Here is a 19705-nt window from a genome sequence, read left to right on the forward strand (position 1 = left end):
GCTAAGACTACATCTATACTATAATACTTTATCTACTTTATCTATGGTTTTGGTGTTTCTTATGTCATTGGGTTTTCAAGTGTGGTTTTCTGTGTCGTAAATATGTATGCATTGGTTTGATGTTTCGTGTGTTTCTGTGTGTGTTTTACTGTTTACTTTTATCCATATTTTGTGATCCTCTTTATCGGCTATCGCTACCAAGTTTTGTCAATTTTTTTAAATATAATTTAACAAATAATAAGGAATTAAAATAATAGCGCCTAAGCCCCAAAGGTCAGTGTTACCAACTATGGGGATTTCCCACTAAATTTAGTGGGAAAAAATAAATTTAGTGGGTTTTTAGGGGGTAAAATATTTTGGGGATATTTTTGGGGATAAAAATTTTGAAGAATGGAATATTTTTTTAATAACCACCTTAAAGTGCCTCGGAACTTTGCCGCGAGCGACCGTGACGGACGAAAATTCAAACGAAATGCCACTTTATGACAAAGGCTATAGGTTTCATTTTACTCAACCACTAGCTTTTACGCCGCCGCGCCGCCGGCGGCAGCATGGGTCGCCACGCAAAATATGTCAGTAGAAAATGATACCTATATTCTATGTCATAAAGTAGCATTTTATTTGAATTTTTACCGGTCGCGGTCGCTCGCGGCATAGATCCGAAAGCCACCTTTAAGATGGAACTGCCGCACAAAGCACATGTCGCTATAGTCTTTTGAGTCGTACCAGCTGACAGTAGGCTGACAGATTATTATATTTGTTGTCATTGTATACATGTAATGAAAAAAAATATTGAAATATGTATTTGAAATATGGAGGGTAGAAGGAGGAGAACTATCTTATTAAGGGATATTTGAAAAAGTGTCTAGCTGTACGCAGTAAATAACAGTTGAAAAATCCTCCAAAAGTGGCGCTAGCTGCAGCAAAGTATGGAATGAATGTAGCCGTTGGTGACAAAATATAAATCTTATATCTTTAAACGAGCAATTCTTGTATATATTATATATACAGGGTGTAACAAAAATAAGTGATAATACTTTAGGGTGTGTACGTGTTCCTTGTAGAGAGTTCACTGTGAAAGTAGAGCGCTGAAAGACCAAAAATTTTTTTCACTTTTGTATGGGGAAACTCCTGACGTTCGGGCCCTTGCCCATACAAAAGTGAAAAAAATTGTTCGTCTTTCAGAGCTGCTACTTTCACAGTGAACTCTCTACAAGGAACACGTACACACCCTAAAGTATTATCACTTATTTTTGTTACACACTGTTTAATTGGAATCTCGGAATCGGCTCCAACGATTTTTATGAACCTCAGTATATAGGGGGTTTCGGGGGCGATAAATCGATCTAGCTAAGAATCATTTTTAGAAAATGTCATTTTATTCGTGTTTTATCGAATACCGAGCAAAGCTCGGTCAAATAGCTAGTATATATTATTTAAATAGTATTTAAATTTATTTAAATAATATATTCTAAAATAGCTGAAATAAAAGCTGCTAAATGATTTAAAATTTACCCTGTTGCTACTGTAGCGCCACCCTAATTTAACGCATTTCAGCGGACACTTTTTACATACAGAGATAGTTCTCCACCATCTACACTCCATAATTTAAAAACTGCTGGCCTGTTTGTTTGTTTGGCCTGTTGAAGGTGTATTTCAGCATTTTGAGCGCTTAGTAGAACATACCCCAAGAAAATTTAAATATTTTGATTTTTTGGGGAGTTTTGGTTGAAATTTAGTGGGTTTAGAAGTTGCTTTAGGGGGAAAACGTTTTGAATAGTTGGCAACACTGCCAAAGGTCCTTTCTTATGTTATGATACAAAACTAAATTCGGTGTAAAAAAAATACTATTCGTTTTTTTCAATTCAAAGTTGGTACGTATATAATGATTACAAGAATCATTGTAATTGTTATATGTGTGCCGCAAAGTTCGATAAGTAATATACTAAATATTTTTAGGTTATTCCAAACAGTAGCATACAAGTTTCTATTAATAAAAAGTATGTCTACACATAGTGAGTGGAAAGGAGTTCCCATATCGCATATACAAGGCTCGAATTCGCCCTGGGGTGCTCCAGAGTTCCCGCTCATTCAGCCTGCATACAATCACACAGTTCTGTATCATATTCCCAGTAATGGCGCTACCCTCGATAGGCCTCCAAAGCCTCAGATTGGTAGAGACAAATGGGACGATGATCATGTAAGACTCCCGTGTTCACCACACAGCTTGTATCCTGTTGAAAATGTGAGTACAGTTCTTGAAATGGGTATGAAGAAGGAATTTCAAACAATTTGATTTATTTGTGGTTCAAGAATAACAATAGACATAATGGCTGATTATCTGCTACTAAAACCGTGATTCCTATTCAAAATTCTTATAAGAGGTTTTCGTTGTACTTAATAATTATATTCCAAGATACCAAAATTCATAACTTTTGTCTCTGATGCACACAAAATAAAGTCGTATGTTTTTTTATCAACTAATTTGATAAAGCTCTTTTGTTTCCTCCTTCCTTTGTCTTGAATGACAATTTCAATGGGTTTTATGGTATTTTATTTACATTTCAAACATTGTTTTAGAGTTCAGGCAGCAAAAATATAGTGAATCGCTGGGAGATGATACAAAGGGCACTGAATCGGCCCATGAGGAACAGCAAAGAACTAGCTGATGCCATCCTGAGTTATAACACACAATATAAGACCAGATGGAAATTTGCAGCTCTGCATGGACTTTTCAATGGGGTAATATTATAAGTTCTGTTATTATTAGCCCTTATCAACCTACTTTTTTTTCTATGGAATGATAATTGGGTATAATAGCTCGAGAGACTTTAATTTTTGGATGTTTAAATTCAAGATTTATGAAATCCCAATAAATCAAAACCTGTTTTTGACAATGTCTGAGACATCACTACATAATATTATAAAACAAAGTTGCATTTTTCCCTCATGTCCCTTTGTTCCCTTCAATCTTTGAAACTATGCAACGGATTTTGATGCGGTTTTCTTTAATAGATAGAGTGATTAAAGAGGAAGGTTTATAAGTATAATAACATTAATTAAATACTGGAAAAATACTGTTATTTTTGGGGTTTCTAATGTGATGTCGTAAATAATTACATTTTTTTTTCACTTACAAAAAGCAAACGCAGGCTGAACCCTACAAGATTTATCAAAATAATGTCAGAAAACTCTGTAACGGTATATGTCTATCTCTTATGGATATCCCACAATAATTTTTTTTTGTCATTTACTTTTAACTTCAAATCATGGCAAATTTTCGAAGCGACCAATCGGCAATAATCCTTATTCAATTAAATACTTTAAATACATTATTGATTTAATATAGATCTAGATTATGGCCCTTTACAGCATATCATTTAAATGAGTATTTTCAAAGATATGACAGATCATTTAAAAATTGTGGGACGTAGCTTTTGCGGCGGTACCGACCAATGCGGGCCACGGGTTGTAATGAATATAATTAAAAACTACTAAATCGATTTTAATCATTTTTTCAGTGAGTGACATAGGCTATAAGTAATATATTTTATACCCGTGTGAAGCCGGGGCGGGTCACTAGTTGTTTATAAATACTAACAAAAAACTTTCATGTTTCAGTATCTAGAAGAAGAAGAATCAAAATATTTTTTTGATGTGACTTTACCTGAAATTGCTAAGCTGGCTTTAGCATTGCCAAAATTGATACAGTCACCTATTCCTTTATTAAAGTAAGCTTATAATCATTACATTATCTGAAATATTATATTAAACCAGAGCTTTTATGACATTAAATGTTGTATTTATTGATATAGAAACTCTGGTAAACTTTCTACTTCCCAATAAATAAGAAGAATTTTTTAATAAAATTAATATATTTCTGCCTCCAGACAAGACAAGGATAGATCTATTTCCATGTCGCAGCAGCAGATTTCATGTTTATTGGCTAATGCCTTCTTCTGTACGTTTCCAAGAAGGAACACTATGAAAAAGAATTCGGAATATTCCACATATCCACACATCAATTTTAATGTGTAAGTTACGAAGATTTTGCTCTTTAATATTTTTGTATAGTCTTTATAAAAATTATAACTATTTTCATTGATTGCAGGCTTTTCAACTGTTCACCAGCGGATCATGTGATGGAAAAACTAAAATGTATTTGCCACTACTTCAAGCGCGTGTGCACTAAAGGTTAAACTTTTATCTTCTTATACTAAACCTGCCAATTAGACTAAACTGAAGAACCCATGTTATTTACCAGCTTAATTCGTCTTGATAAGCAGATTTGTGTAAACAAAATATTATGACATTCTGTTTAAGTCTGCGTTATGTATTTTGTGTTTGAGCAAAGTCTTTGGTTTTTTGGTGGCAAATGGAAGGCGAAGAAGTAATTCGTTTCTTTTCTTTCTTTGTTCACCTATCTGCTCGTATATTAATAACCCGCCTTCTGCAGTATAGTGCCGGTAGGCGTGATGACGCTGCGGCGACGTGTCGCGCGTACCACGCCGCAATGGGCGCAAGCGAGACAGCCTATTTCGGCGTTGCCGTTACACATAGACCCAAGAGGCACTATAGAGGACGCCGAGGGGCTGATACAAGTGGATTTTGCTAATAAGTAAGTTATTACTTATCACTAACTGGTAATTTAACTGCATATTTCTTGATTGTTAGTTTTGTTAGGTCTTAAATCTTGTTAAATTTAGTATCTTAAACATTTCTAGGTTCTTTAGTAGATCTTGATTCATCTTAACGCCTCGCGACGTTGCAATGTAAATTAACCCTTAGTGTACTTTGCTTGTAAATTGTAAACAACTTTAGTTTAACATTCTCTTCTCAATATTTCAGATATCTTGGCGGTGGAGTACTGAATTATGGCTGTGTGCAAGAGGAAATTAGATTCATGATATGTCCAGAACTCCTTATATCGCTTCTAGTTACAGAAGAGTTAAAACCCAATGAAGCCCTCATAATGATTGGTAAGGCTAAGCATTTTTCAAACGCTAGGAAAATCATGTAAAAATTTGTGGTGGTACCCACAATTCGCCTAACAATCCTGCATCGAAGTTTTGGAGAACGGCAAGATATATACAACGTAAATGACGTCAGTGGGCTTTGGCCTGACCGAGCATACCACCTCGCTCGGTCGGAAGATCTTCCTTTGCGGCTTCTACGCATATCCCACAAATTCTTCATATTATTACGCTTTTTAATTTATTTGTCGAACATTCATTAAAATAACACAAGTAGATTGCAAAAGTATCAGATTTTTTTTCAGTGCGAATAATTATCAAACCTTAGCTGTGTCATAGATCTTTTTACATTCTTATGTCGCAAAGTCAATGATGAGGTCGCACTTTATAACATTTAATAAAATCGCAGGCAGCGAGCGCTACAGCAACTACACGGGCTACTCGTCAACATTCTCGTGGGCGGACGTGCACGCTGACGCCACGCCCCACGACTCGAGCGGGCGGCGCCGCACCGCCGTGCTAGCTGTCGACGCGCTGCCGTACCGCAGCCGCGCGCACGAGTGTACCCCGCACCACGTCACTAGAGAGCTGAACAAGGTGATGTGTTTAGGGAAGAAGTTAACTACAAAAATATTTTATTAAGCCACCATCTTGTAAGTTGTCCAAAGTGTCACCTAAAAAACAGCAGTTACATACACTCTTCTGTAAATGTCATCCATATATTATTATCGTCGTGCGTGAGGTCGAATTATGAATTATTATTATCGCTGTGATCTTTACGGATTACATAAACAACACATTGCCAGAGTTTTTTGGTATATAAATTATGGCAGCCTGACGAGAAAGATCACAATCTCACAAAGAAACTACCGTTCTTATATGCTAGCGTTGCGTTGAATTTTAATTTATTTTAGAAAAAAATCTATAAACAACTACAGACACTACAGTCTATATAATATGTTGTCACAACAGTCTATAAAAATTACAAAAATATTTTTTACTATAATATTTCCATACTATAATATTTACTATAATACATCCTACCATACCTACATCTCACTATAACAATTCATCATGACAAATTCCAGGCGTGGACGGGCTTCTCAATGTACGGGAACGAAACACCGGGCGAGGAGGCGTGTGACGTCACACTAGAGTACCCCGGCGTCGCGACCGGCAACTGGGGCTGCGGCGCGTTCGGAGGTTCCGCCGAGATCAAGTGGCTTGTGCAGGTACAAGCGAGTGACGTCACGCGCGAAAGAGTTAAGGTCCCTTCTACACGACGTTTTTTACGCTCGTTTGTATTGATACAAACGCAAGTTGAACGTTCAGCAAACAGAAGAAAGCCGACACGTTTTAAACTTTATATCTGCCAAAACGATGAAAGCGCGCAGAAGACAAGCGCATCAGGAACGCGCGTCGTCAGTGCGCAAAAAATACGTCGTGTGGAAATGCCCTAAGTAGATCTGTCGCAGTCATCTGGTTCAATCTGCGATTCCATTGAATGACTAGCGCATTCATTGAATGACACCATTCAATTGAATGACACGGCCGAACGTTGATTGAAAAATCGTTACGCAACGTCCATCTAGTTAGATATTTTGACATAGCCCTTTGAAGACAGCGGACATTAAATCAGTAAATTAGACTTTAGATGAATTTTAGCAGGGGTGTGTCACTACGCCATTTCGCCGCCGAGCTACAAGTACATACCGAGACTCCCCGACGTCGGGGCGATTCAATGGTTGCCGCGCACTGACCCGTGGCGCACGCGCGCCTCTTACGCAGTGTTAATTGGCAAAATGTATCCAAAAAAATACTGCATTGCAGCTGATTGTCGGAACAATGAAAAAAATAGCAAATTTATATATCTAGTACTGTCATGGTACCTAAATCTATGAAAATAATTATTAAAATGTTTTATATTTTATATGTAGGTACCTACTTATTTAAAATAGGTGGTAGGTAGCTGCATATACATAATACATATTATAATCCATACCTAATTACCTACATCAAAAGAAAATCACGTGTCGTGTCTGTGTAAACTGATTTATATGTTCGGTATTCAATTACCTAATAGGTAGGTATAACAGTTTCCGTATGTATACCTTGCGTGGTATTTAAGCCGCGTCTCCACTAGGCAACATTTAGCGCGCGACACGTGACGCTCAACATGTACGGCAACGCTGCACAACAGCGCGCGATGTTGCCAGCTGATGCGCAACATGACGCGCGGCTTGTTGTTTGCTTAAAGAGAATTGCATCAATTGTCGTCAAGTGGAGACGCGCGCAACAATGTCCGTAGTGTGGTCTAACGAACAAGTGCTCAAATTAAGCGAACTGTACCAAAACTATGAACGTCTATGGGATACTGCTCACTGATACTAAAAAAAATTATAACCACTGCCACTAAAATCAACACAAGTTCCTCTGGCGACATGTTGGCGACAACTGACGTAAAGTAGATGCGTAGACAGACAACGTTGTTCATCAAAAGTCCCGCGTTGACTTTCAACATGTTGGGCAACTTGTTGTCCAGCATGTTGCGCGTGAATTGTTGCTTAGTGGAAACGAGGCTTTATACTTATTTGATTATGACAACCCTATTTTTGGAATATCAGTCGACCATCGTGCGGCGCCAGAGAGCTCAATGTCGGCTGCTCGCGTGCGGTCCGTTTGTTAATAATAATTATGTAGGCACATAAAACGGCGGCATTTGTGAACATCAAAGCAGAGAGACTTCTGTACTTGTACTATCTATTCTGTGCTTTTAGTCAAGACGTTAAACGTTACAGTTAACGTCTTGACGAGTTGCTATAGTTATTAATTAAATAGTGTCATTCAATCGAATCTCAGATTAAACATCACTATCACTAAGCCCGGGCGCGCACTAGCGGCCATCGAGATAGATACCTTAGTATGAAACCGCCATAGACCACGCGCGCCCTTTTTTTTTTTTTTCGTTGGGGGAATGCGTTTACGCATCCCCGGGGCCTGGGGAGGACCACCGAGGTATGTGGGACTCCCCGGGGCGGACGGAAGACGCACCCGGGACTACCCACTAAAACCCTAAAGGAGTTCCTGCTCCTGAAGATGGGACTACGGGAAATGCGTGATACACGTATGCATGCATGCATGGGAGAGCCATGCTTCGGCACGAATGGGCCGGCTCGACCGGAGAAATACCACGTTCTCACAGAAAACCGGCGTGAAACAGCGCTTGCGCTGTGTTTCGCCGAGTGAGTGAGTTTACCGGAGTCCCAATCCCCTACCCTATTCCCTTCCCTTCCCTAACCTCCCCTATTACCCTATTCCCTCTTAAAAGGCCGGCAACGCACCTGCAGCTGATGCTGCGAGTGTCCATGGGCGACGGAAGTTGCTTTCCATCAGGTGACCCGTTTGCTCGTTTGCCCCCTTATTTCATAAAAAAAAAAACACGACCAGACCACGCGCACCTGGCCGCACACCATACTTTCGATGGCCGCTGCGGCCTGGCCGCTAGTGCGCGCCCGGGGTACTTGTCTCTTTCACGCGTTTGATGTCACTGTGCACGAAATTATACATATGACAGTACACCAACTAGACACACAGTACGCTACTATAGAGAACGTGCGCGACAATGTAGCTGCAAATTAGTGTTGAATCTGAAAAAAAAAATGTTTATTATTTTTGAGAATAAGAATTATTTATATGCAGAAAGTACTGTTACAAAAGGTTTTACATCACAAGTGTTGCCACCTTAAGTTAGAAAGTACTGTTACAAAAGGTTTTACATCACAAGTGTTGCCACCTTAAGTTGCTGTGCGCAAATAAAGACGCCAACTGACGTATCCAATCCTAAACTGAAATAGATTATTTACTAGACAAGCGCTGGCAATTGGCATCTATGGTTATTGTATAGCAATATAAAGTAATACGTCAGCACAATAGGTAATTATTTTAAAAATATCTTTTAGGCCATAGCTGCTATACGCGCGGGTAGAGCGCTCGCCTACTTCACATTCGGAGACACAAAGCTGAGGGACGACATTGCAAAAGTTTATGCCCTACTTTCCTCAGATCATGTTACTGTCGGTAAGTTTATTTCTTCTACTACCTTATAGCAACAGAAGAAAGGCTAACGAGTATGTATGCAATAATTATGTATGTTTCTATAAAAATGTTTAGCCTTCTCTGTCGCCTTGATTGGTTTTAGTTTGAGAGGTAGTTGAGAGGTGTCGTATTTTTTGTGAGAGTGACACTGGGTATATAAAAAAATAAGAAACAAAAGGCGGATTTTGTATTATAATCCATACTAATATTATAAATGCGAAAGTATCTCTGTCTGTCTGTCTGTCTGTCTTGCTTTCACGCCAAAACTACTGAACCGATTGCAATGAAATTTTGTATACAGTTATTCTAGAGTCTGAGAAAGGACATAGGCTACATTTTGATGTGGGAAAATATCTTATTTCCATGAAAATATCGATGAAAATGAATTCGCATTGCGCGTGGCCAGCGCTCATCCCGGGGGTCCTGGGTTCGAGTCCCGCAGGCGGAACAAAAAGTTTTCAATGTTCCTGGGTCTTGGATGTGTATTAAAATAAAATTTCAAAAATCTTAAACATATTTTATGTATAATATTATAAAAAATCCAGAAATATATCGATGAAATGAACATTTTAGTTCTAATACGATTCAACAGATGGCGTTTTATTTTTTACTTTATTGTACCATAGAACTAATCATACTTATAAGTTGTTAGTGTGTTTTTGTTTATAGTTTTTAATACGTTAGAATATTATGTTTAATAATATAATCACTTGGTATAATAATAATCAATCTATCTTATCTTATAGAACTCCTACTGCATTTCTAATATATGTGACAAGTTGACAACAGAAGGCGCTCTAAAATAAAGGAGTTCGAGTGTACCGTGTTGGCCTATATTCCATCCAGAAAAGATATCAATGCAATCAACATTTTAATTCTAATATATGAAAACAGATGGCGTTTTATATTTTACTTTATTATTGTAACACAACTAATCATACCTACTTTACTATATAAAATTGTTTTTATTCATAACTAGCTTTTGCCCGCGACATCGTCTGCGTGGACTTTAGTTTATAGCGCGCGGTGTCAACAAAATTTGTGTCAAATTTAAAAACTTTTTAAAACCCTGGTAAGTGGTACCCCTCTTAGGGCCGCGCTACACCGGAATGGCAGCGCTGAAAGTGCTCGCCTCGCATGGCAGCTCCATTCCGGTGTAGCGCGGCCCTTAATTAATCAAAATACCCAAAAACAGCTATGCAGTGTGCACATAATCTATACTAATATTATAAATGCGAAAGTATCTCTGTCTGTCTGTCTGTCTGTCAGTCTCGCTTTCACGCCAAACGCCAAAAGTATCTCTGTCTGTCTGTCTGTCTGTCAGACTCGCTTTCACGCCAAACGCCAAAACTTCCGAACTGATTGTAATGAAATTTTGTATACAGATAGTCTAAAGCCTGAGAAAGGACATAGGCAACTTTTTTACTGGAAAAAAGGGTTGTAAGGGGGTGAAAATGCGTAAATTTGTTAAAATTAAGTTAGTTCCAACAATTCATAATAGATGGCGTCGTGCGTCTTCTACATCGCGCTGACGCTTGCTCAAAAGTCTTTCTATAAGACTTGGTATCATCTTACATTTATGTTTCGATTTTTTTCGATTGTTATATCTATTCTACGGTATTAAATAACTCAGTACTTTATCTGTGCAGTGACGTAACCTTAAATCTATCAATGATAAATAGTTTATGGGTAAAGTTGTGTAATTGGAGGGCTAAATAAGCTTTAAAATTTGGCATAAAATATAAAGTTTAATATAAAAAAATGAAATACTTATTGTGTGCACACTGCACAGCTGTATTGATTTAAGGGGTACCAGGGTTTTTTTATAAAAGCTTTTCACACCAATTTTGTTGACATCGCGCGCTATAAACTGAAGTCCACGCGGACGAAGTCGCGGGCAACAGCTAGTAAACATATAAAAAGGCAGTCCGTTTTCTATTGCTGAATCAATTAGTGAAATTTTAAGTAAGCAATGCTATTAATAACCTGAAACCTCAGACTTTGCATATTTGTATTCAATTTCAAATTTGCCTGAACAGCTTTGGGTAAGCAGTATATTATGAACTAGCTTTTGCCCGCGGCTTCGCTCACATTAAGAATTAGTATTATTATTAATAAGGTATTAAAGTACCTTTAACCTACTCAAAGACATAGATCTAAACTCCCCTCCCGCACGCGCACCCCTGCCTTGGTGACGCCCACTTCGCAACGGGCCGCGCAGCAGAAATCGTAATAATTTAATTTCTCCATAACTTCAAAACCAAACGTCCAATTTTAATCATTCAAAGACCAAATATTATCTACATAAACTGTACTTAGCGATTAAATAATTTATTTTGATAAGGATTAATAGCGTGAGTAAAATAAACGCGTTTAAATGTAGTCCACAAAAAATCAAGATTTTTAAATAAGACTTTTGTAGATATAAGATCTACAATTAATTTGAACATTTTATGGTTCTATCTTTTATAGTTTTGGCAGCGTACGCAAAATAAGGAACTATTCTGGTTGATTTTTACACCTTGTGTCAGAAAACCCAAATATCTTACGGAAACCAAGTTTTTCCAAAATAAAATTTAGCCTATGTTACTCGTGGATAATATAGCTTTCGAATTGTGAAAGAATTTTTAAAATCGGTCCTGTAGTTTTTGAGCATCATCGTCGAGCGTTATAACAATAAAATTAAATAAAGAAATTAAAAAAACCCCGCCAAACAACTTTAAAAAGTAAAGAAGTAATATATTTTACTGACTTTAAGTTTAAATAATTTCTAAGTGTAAAGTGATATTTTAGTCCATAATTGTTGTCACGGTGTGTCGGGGGACCGCCAACAGTGTAATTTTGCATTTTGTATCGCCATGTCACTGATTGTCTCGATTTGATTCGCTGAAAACTCAAATCAAATCAAAATCAAAATATTTTTTATTCAAAGTAATTCTTTTACAAAAATATTTCTGAACGTCGATACTAAGGTGCCTACCACCGGTTTGGGAACTAACCCGGCGAGAAGAACCGGCGTAAGAAACTCGCACGGGGCCATCTTTTACTAAAAAGATGGAAAATTACAATTTGAACATATATAGTGCACCAAGGCTTTAAATGAATATGTCAATGGGCGCTGCTGGTAAAGAAGAACTGTCAAAAATGACGTTTTTGTATGAAAACAGCGCTAGTTCCCCCTCTCGCTACGTTCATTTAAAGCCTTGTCGAACTGTAACAATATTATGACTTAAATCTATTTACAACAGGAATTATAAAGAGTATTCAAGTAGCCTGTAAGAACCACCCTATTCCCAAGGTGTGTTGTCGTCGATGAAATCATTGATTTTATAATAAGCTTTAGTACACAAACGTTCTTTTACAACTTTTTTAAATTTATTGATAGAGAGATTTTGAACGTTTACTGGGATTCTATTGTACAGGCGTATACATTGGCCTTTAAAAGATTTGCTGACTTTGCTAAGTCTGATTACTGGTATTTCTAATTTGTTCTTATTCCTAGTGTTAAAACAATGATTGTCGCTATTCTTTTTGAAATTATTTAAGTTCTTTCTTACATACAATACATTATCCAAGACGTATTGAGATGCGACGGTCAGAATATTTATTTCCTTAAACTTTTCTCTTAAGGATTCACACGATGACATCTTATAAATAGAACGTATCGCTCGCTTCTGCAGCACGAATATTGCATTAATGTCCGCTGCATTTCCCCATAGAAGGATTCCATAGGACATAATGCTGTGGAAGTAACTAAAGTAAACAAGTCGCGCTGTTTCTACATCAGTTACCTCTCTGATTTTTTTAACAGCATATGCTGCAGAACTGAGCCTATCCGCCAGATTTGCAATATGCGGACTCCACTGTAATTTACTGTCTAAAGTTATACCTAGGAAAACAGTGGTGTCCACTAATTTCATTTTCTCATCATTTAATAGTACATTGGTTTGTACTTGCCTAACATTTGGCAAACTGAATTTTAAACATTTCGTTTTATTAGAATTTAATAGTAAATTATTAGCATTAAACCATTGTACTATTTTTGAGAGAGCACTATTTACCTCGTCGTAATTATATTGTTGTCGCTTCACATTAAAAATTAGTGAAGTATCATCAGCAAAAAGTACTATCTCATGCTTATCTCTAACTAGATAAGGTAGGTCATTTATGTAAATGAGAAAAAGAAAGGGACCTAAAATAGATCCTTGTGGAACACCTAGCTTTATTTTACTACCATTAGACCTTTTAGAATTAACTTCTACTCTTTGCGTTCTATTTGCAAGGTACGAACTTAACAGTTTTAGGGCCGTGTCCCTTATACCATAATGATACAATTTTCTGATTAATGTAGCATGTTCGACACAATCAAATGCTTTGGATAGGTCGCAGAAGATACCGAGTGCATCCCGCGACCCCTCCCAAGCTTCAAATATACTACATAGAAGACTGATGCCTGCATCTGTTGTGGACCTACCTTTAGTAAAGCCAAATTGATTGTTATGTAACAAATTATTACAGTTAAAGTGAACTAGTAATTGAATTAGAATATTTTTTTCAAATATTTTACTAAAAGTTGGCAAAATAGATATTGGTCTGTAGTTGGCTGGGTCAGACTTAGCCCCAGCTTTGAAGAGAGGCATCACCTTGCTATGCTTCATTAGGTCAGGGAACACACCATTTTTAATACAATTGTTGAAGACTAGAGCTAAGTGCGGGGCAATGATGTCAATTATTGATTTAATAACTCTTGTGGACATACCCCAGAGATCAGTTGTACTTTTAACATTCAGCGATTTAAAAGTCTTAATAATATCCCTGGAGTCGATTTCTTTAAAAATAAAATTGACATCACATTCCTTGACATTTTCTTTAAGCAACCTTTCCGCAACTGCAGGTGAGGAATTTAAGTCTTTTGTAGTTGAGATCGGAATGTCAGCAAAAAACTTCTCAAAGACTGTCGCAACCTCAAGGTCAGAGTTGACCTTTTTATCATCAATATAAAGTTCAAGTTTCGAGTTACGACAGTTGACTCTTCCAGTCTCATCTGCAATAACTTTCCAGGTGGTTTTCACTTTATTTTTAGAGTTCTTAATTTTTTCTTTTATGTGGAGGGCCTTCGCAGCTTGACAGACTTTTCTAAAAATTTTTGAATATTTCTTCACGTATATTTTAAAGGATTCACTAGTATTAATTGTTTTTTCATCATATAACTCATACAGTCTTTGCCTACTTACAATAATACCTGCAGTTGCCCAATTTCTGAAATTTTTTTTTTTATTATTTATGTTGACCGTTTTAGAAGTAAACACAGACTTAAATTGATTTCTTATTACTTTAAACAATGTATTAAAAGCTTCATCTGGTTTATTTGACATATCTAAGCGCTGAAGACTTGAAACAAGTTTACTTCTAAATTTCTCAATGCGTTTTGTATTTACAGGAATAAACTCAATCTTTTCTTCAGTATTACTATCACATTTAATGTTAAAAGAAGCTAACTGTCCACGATGATCAGAACTCAGAGCATTAATTATTTCTTTTTTACAGGGAGTAACATTTGTGAAAATATTATCAATGCAAGTGGCAGTTGTTTCGCAAACTCTAGTTGGTTCATTAAATAAATTAATTAGGTTATACGATTTTAATAAGGATGTGAATCTAATAGTGGTGGAGTTTAGGTCTAGCAAATTAATATTGAAATCACCACATACAATAACCTTTTTTTTAGATGCACATACTTTATTTAAGACTTGTTCCATTATTTTTTCAAAAGAGTCGTATAGACCTGATGGAGGCCTGTATACGCCCACAATAATAAGGTGGCTCAACTCAATACAGGCCACTTCAATTATTCGTTCAGAAGAGAGTTTTACAATATCTTTTCGTTCTTTAAACTTAAACTTTTTATGAATTATTATTAAAGAGCCACCTCTAATGGCATTTTCTCTGCTGAACGAACTAGCTTTCTGGTGATTACAAAAGTTAAATATTAATTCGTGATTTCTCAGCCAGTGTTCTGTTATACACATAATATCTATGTTATATTCATTTAGAAACAGTTCAATATCTAATTCTTTTCCTATCATCCCTTGCAAATTCTGATGTATAAGGTTAAAATTAAAATTACAGTAACTCCCATTATTTTTGGTGGTTTCCCGGTGGTGGGCATCTGAGCTATGAATGTTATATACATTGCTAGAGTGAGCCTCTGTTGTCTTAGTAACTAATTTAAATTATTTGGAACATATTCCAAACTGTTGTCTGTACAGTTGTTTAAAATAGTTGAATGCTCAATAAAAGCAATGTTTGGTTTAGCCAATTTGTTGGCTTGTCTTAAAACTAAAAAATTAAATAGCCATCTGGCTACATGTCTTGTAAAAAATTTTGATAAGAAAAACTTATCACATGTCAGATTATTTAACCTAGAACTTAAAATATTATTAATATCAACCACATCTATTTGTGGGACATTGTTACTTAAAAGTATACAATTCTGATTGGTAGCACTACATAGTAGGCTGTTCAACTTATATCTAATATAATTTTCTTTACTCTCGTGTGGCAGTTTTTTGTTTGACTCTTTGATGTAAGGAAAGGTGAACAGAATAATTTTTCTAATATTTTCTTTATTACTTAAAGTGTCTATATAATCTAGCATTTGTTTTCTGTTCAACTTTCCTCTTCTCCCGACCAATATAACTAAAATTGTGTTGGGGCAGCAAGTAGAATTAATTGCCCGGCTAATTATTTGTTCATATGATGCCCCGGGCAAGCAAGTACTAGTTACTTTTTGTCCCAAACACAATTTATTCAGGTATATGCCAACTCCATGGCCTATTTCATCACAATAAATGCTGATGGAACCAGCCTTGGGGGCACATGTCCGAATTTTATTATAATATTTTGAGGAGTCAGTAGGAGCCCTCACCGCTGAGCAGATAACTGAACTATTATTATTATCATTCTGTGATTGACCTAATTTTATGAGGCAATTACAATTGTTATACAAGGAATTAACACGTTCCTCATTATAACGTCCAATTTCTATTAGTTCATCCATCGCAGCAATATGTGCAGAAATTTCTTTTTGCGCAAATTCATACTTTTGTTGAACATGAGTTAAGGAAGAGTGCAAATCTGAAATTTCCGATTGAAGGCTACTTACATCCGCCTCATAGCTAAACCTAGTCTGTTCCAATTCTTTACAGCAACTTAATAATTGACTTTTAATAGTATTTCTATTCTTTGATAAATTATTAAGATGCTTTACAATTTTTTTGTTTTTTTTCATTAATTGCTCCGTTTTCCTAATACATTTCTTAACTTTTATGTATTTTTTTAATTTCTTTTTGCTGTCCATAAAATGATAATTATTTATTGTGTCATCTCCAGTGAGATCTATGGTAGTTATGTTATTTTTTGATAATACCTTGCTGTTACCCAACAGTTCATCGTACAAACTTTGTGTTTCTTCAGATTTTTTGCTTTTTATTTGGTATTCAAGAGATTTTACTGACCCTTAAACTATAATGTTATGTGAAATCAAACATCTACATTAGCGGTCCCCTGACACACCTTGACAACAATTATGGACTAAAATATCACTTTACACTTAGAAATTATTTAAACTTAAAGTCAGTAAAATATATTACTTCATTACTTTTTAATTTTTAAAGTTGTTTGGCGGGGGTTTTTTTAAATTTTTTAATTTAATTTTATTTCATGCTTTTTAAACTTGTGTTGGTTATAGTGCAGAATAATTCCTATGAACAAGATCATATTATATCCCAATGAATACCATCTAGGAATGTCCTTTTGGATGAGGCCGTCAATATGAGTCCAAACATGAAACCTCCACTTTGGGTTCATATGGAGCTCGGCTCCTGTAGAATCCAGGTGATGCTGCAGCAGCAGCATGTAAACATTTATTGGTTATCTATGTCTTACTAGTTGTCGCAATTAAAATGAGCCCAAACACGAAACCATTGCTCTAAGTTGGTGAGGAGTTGGATATCCTATTGATTACCAGGTGATGCTGCAGCACCAGGTCAACTTTACATTAATGTGTAAATATTCGTAAATGTAACGAACTAGAATGCAACAAAGCCCACCAAACGACTGCAAGTTGCTAATCGGCCCTTGACGAACCAGATGAACCGCGATTTTTCAGTACGGAGCAGGCTGATGATGATGAACTATAGCTAAGAACACTCTCAAATAAGTCAGCTTTCAAACAAAAAAAAAAAACTAGATCAAAATCGGTCCACCCGTTTGGATGCTACGATGCCACATATAGACAGACAGACAGACAGACAGACAGACAGACAGACCGACCGACAGACAGACACGTCAAATTTATAACACCCCTCTTTTTTGTCGGGGGTTAATTAAACAAAGTTTTCCTTTTTAGGGTTCCGTAGTCAACAAGGAACCCTTATAGTTACGGTCTGCCCGTCCGTCTGTCTGTCTGTCCGTCTGTCTGTCTGTCTGTCGGTCTATCTGTCCGCGGTTTTGCTCAGAGACTATAGCCCCTACAAAGCTGTAATTTGGCATGAATGCACAATATATTAATGATGCCGACAAAATGGCATACATGAAATCTTAAAAAAAATCTTATCTTATATCTTTAAACCATGAACGTAGAAAAAAAGGCGGACGCAGTCTTGTTATATACAAAACTGTGTTTTCACTTTTCTTCAGAGTCGGCCACGCACACATTCTTACGCCTGTCAAATGGTATGGACTAGCGCAAGAATGTGTGCGTACGGACCGTGTACACACAGCCAGCTGGCCTACTCTGACGACACAGTTTTGTGTATTTTGGGACTCTGTCCGCCTTTTTTTATACGTCCATGCTTAAAACGAGCAATTCTTGTATATAATATATAATTGGAATTTCGGAATCGGCACCAACGATTTTCATGAAATTTAGTATATAGGGGGTTTCGGGGGTGATAAATTGATCTAAGCTAGGAATCACTTTTAGAAAATGTCATTTTATCGAATACCGAGCAAAGCCACCGGGCTTTGCTTACCTACCTTAAAAAAATACTAGCTATTTGACCGCAAAAAGCTAGTATTTTTTTAAGGTACCCGTGAAAAAAATCGTTAAGAGTTCAGTTTTATTGATGACACTTTTACGTTTTGGAGAAAGTTTTGGGCATTATTTATCTTGAAGTACGCGAATAGGTGTATCAATTGCTAGACTTGAAATTTTTAAAACAATTTGATTATTTACCTAGTATTATATATATAATTGATTTGCAGGTGAGCTGTACGGATACTTATTAAAATACTGCAAAACTGACGTCTGCAAGATCAGTTTCAATGCCTTTTTAGAGCAGACTTTAAAGGAGCAACCACCAGCATCCTGTGCCGAAACAGTAGAAGTAATGGACTATGTAAGTATTTTTAATCCAATGTAATTTTTAGAAAGCTCATCAGCTCAAATACCATTTTGTTTAGTTTATGTACGTTCGATTAGAAGTGACTATAGCCGTTTTTGTTATATTAAGTACACGTTGTGCAAGTTAGAGCCGTAAAGATATAGTTTACGATATACTGTGGTTAAAATAAAACACGAAGGTGATAATCGAGCTCCAGGAGCGCGGTCCACAGCTGCTGATACGCGCATTTTTGACATCGAGCTCCTAGAGCGTGGTCAACAGTTGAAGGGATATTAATTATTTTTAATAATAATCATAATTAATAACTACCTGAAAAAAGTTACACATTAATTAAGGTGTTGTCTTGTTTATTAAAGTATGTGTTTTTATTTCAATTTTATAGACTATGGAAGACGCGAAAGAAGATTCGCTCGCATTCCTCAAGCATCTAGAAGAGTCCCCGGACATGTTTACTGATGATGATGAACCTACGACTGTCTCCGAAACCGATGGCTGCAGTAAAGTTCCAGAAAATAAAATAGTAGATATCACTGACGACAGCGATGAAAATAAAACAAGTAGTCTGGAACGTAACAAAATGGCGCCCATAAACAAAATAGCGCCATCTACCAGCGACAAATCGGACAACAACATGGCGTCGTCATCAGGCAGTACAACATTCATAAAGATATTAGAAAAAGAAACAAAAGACACCAAAACCTCAAATACTTCGAAACTGTTCGAAGAAATGGGAAAATTAGACGAAGAGAGTGGTAAATTGAATTTAAATAGTCCAAAGAAATTGTTCTTCAAAAACAAGTCCGAATCAGAAAATGTTGAGGATAAAGTACATTTTGAAGTTACATCTGAAGTGAAAAAGAAAATGTCAAAGAAAATAACAGATTACTTTTCCAAAAAACCCACGTGACTGTATTAAATGTTGTAAATTGAATTCAATAGAATATAAATAATAAATACCTTACAAAAACGATTTTTATTTATAAAATTCTAATCAATTTGAATCAACAATACGAATTATGTAAATATAAGAAATTATAAAGTTATTATGCATTTTTCAAAGGTTCGTTAAGAACTTTGTTTTTGAACATCTAAGCATCAGTAATTGGCTTAGTGCAGCATCAGTAGTTGGTCATTGTAGGGATCATTTTACTTACCCACTGTTTCTGTAATAACATGGCGACCATTTATTTTCAATCTGCTATATTTTTGAAAGGACATGACACTGAAATA

General features: G+C 36.3%; 1 protein-coding gene and 1 long non-coding RNA gene across 4 annotated transcripts; one reads left to right on the forward strand and one right to left on the reverse strand.

Annotated features, from left to right (window-relative positions):
• Positions 1–729: 729 nt before the first annotated feature.
• LOC121739848 lies at positions 730–17950 on the reverse strand. 3 transcript variants are annotated; one of them, XR_006037499.1, is made up of 3 exons: positions 17701–17950; positions 16617–16618; positions 730–740 (listed from the first exon to the last, which is right to left on the reverse strand). It is a non-coding gene; the product is annotated as an uncharacterized LOC121739848 (long non-coding RNA). The 3 variants fall into 3 exon arrangements; XR_006037497.1 differs by lacking the exons at positions 730–740; positions 16617–16618 and adding exons at positions 2746–2757; positions 9394–9398; XR_006037498.1 differs by lacking the exons at positions 730–740; positions 16617–16618 and adding exons at positions 3200–3213; positions 12804–12809.
• On the forward strand, positions 1967–19415 carry LOC121739842 (poly(ADP-ribose) glycohydrolase-like). Its single transcript, XM_042132429.1, has 12 exons — positions 1967–2245; positions 2581–2742; positions 3622–3731; positions 3891–4034; positions 4112–4194; positions 4462–4618; positions 4849–4979; positions 5383–5570; positions 6062–6205; positions 8933–9050; positions 18336–18469; positions 18858–19415. Exons 1-12 carry the CDS (start codon positions 2003–2005, stop codon positions 19380–19382), a joined length of 2139 nt encoding a protein of 712 aa, XP_041988363.1. The 5' UTR covers positions 1967–2002; the 3' UTR covers positions 19383–19415.
• Positions 19416–19705: the final 290 nt, after the last annotated feature.

Source organism: Aricia agestis, chromosome 2 (genome assembly GCF_905147365.1).
Source record: "Aricia agestis chromosome 2, ilAriAges1.1, whole genome shotgun sequence".
Classification (NCBI taxonomy): domain Eukaryota; kingdom Metazoa; phylum Arthropoda; class Insecta; order Lepidoptera; family Lycaenidae; genus Aricia; species Aricia agestis.

Coding starts and splice junctions, on each gene's coding strand:
- LOC121739842 (XM_042132429.1), top strand. CDS start 2,003: ATGTCTACACATAGTGAGTGGAAAGGAGTTCCCATATCGCATATACAA. Junction 2,743..3,621: donor TGCATGGACTTTTCAATGGG/GTAATATTATAA, acceptor TTCATGTTTCAG/TATCTAGAAGAAGAAGAATC. Junction 4,035..4,111: donor CCACACATCAATTTTAATGT/GTAAGTTACGAA, acceptor CATTGATTGCAG/GCTTTTCAACTGTTCACCAG.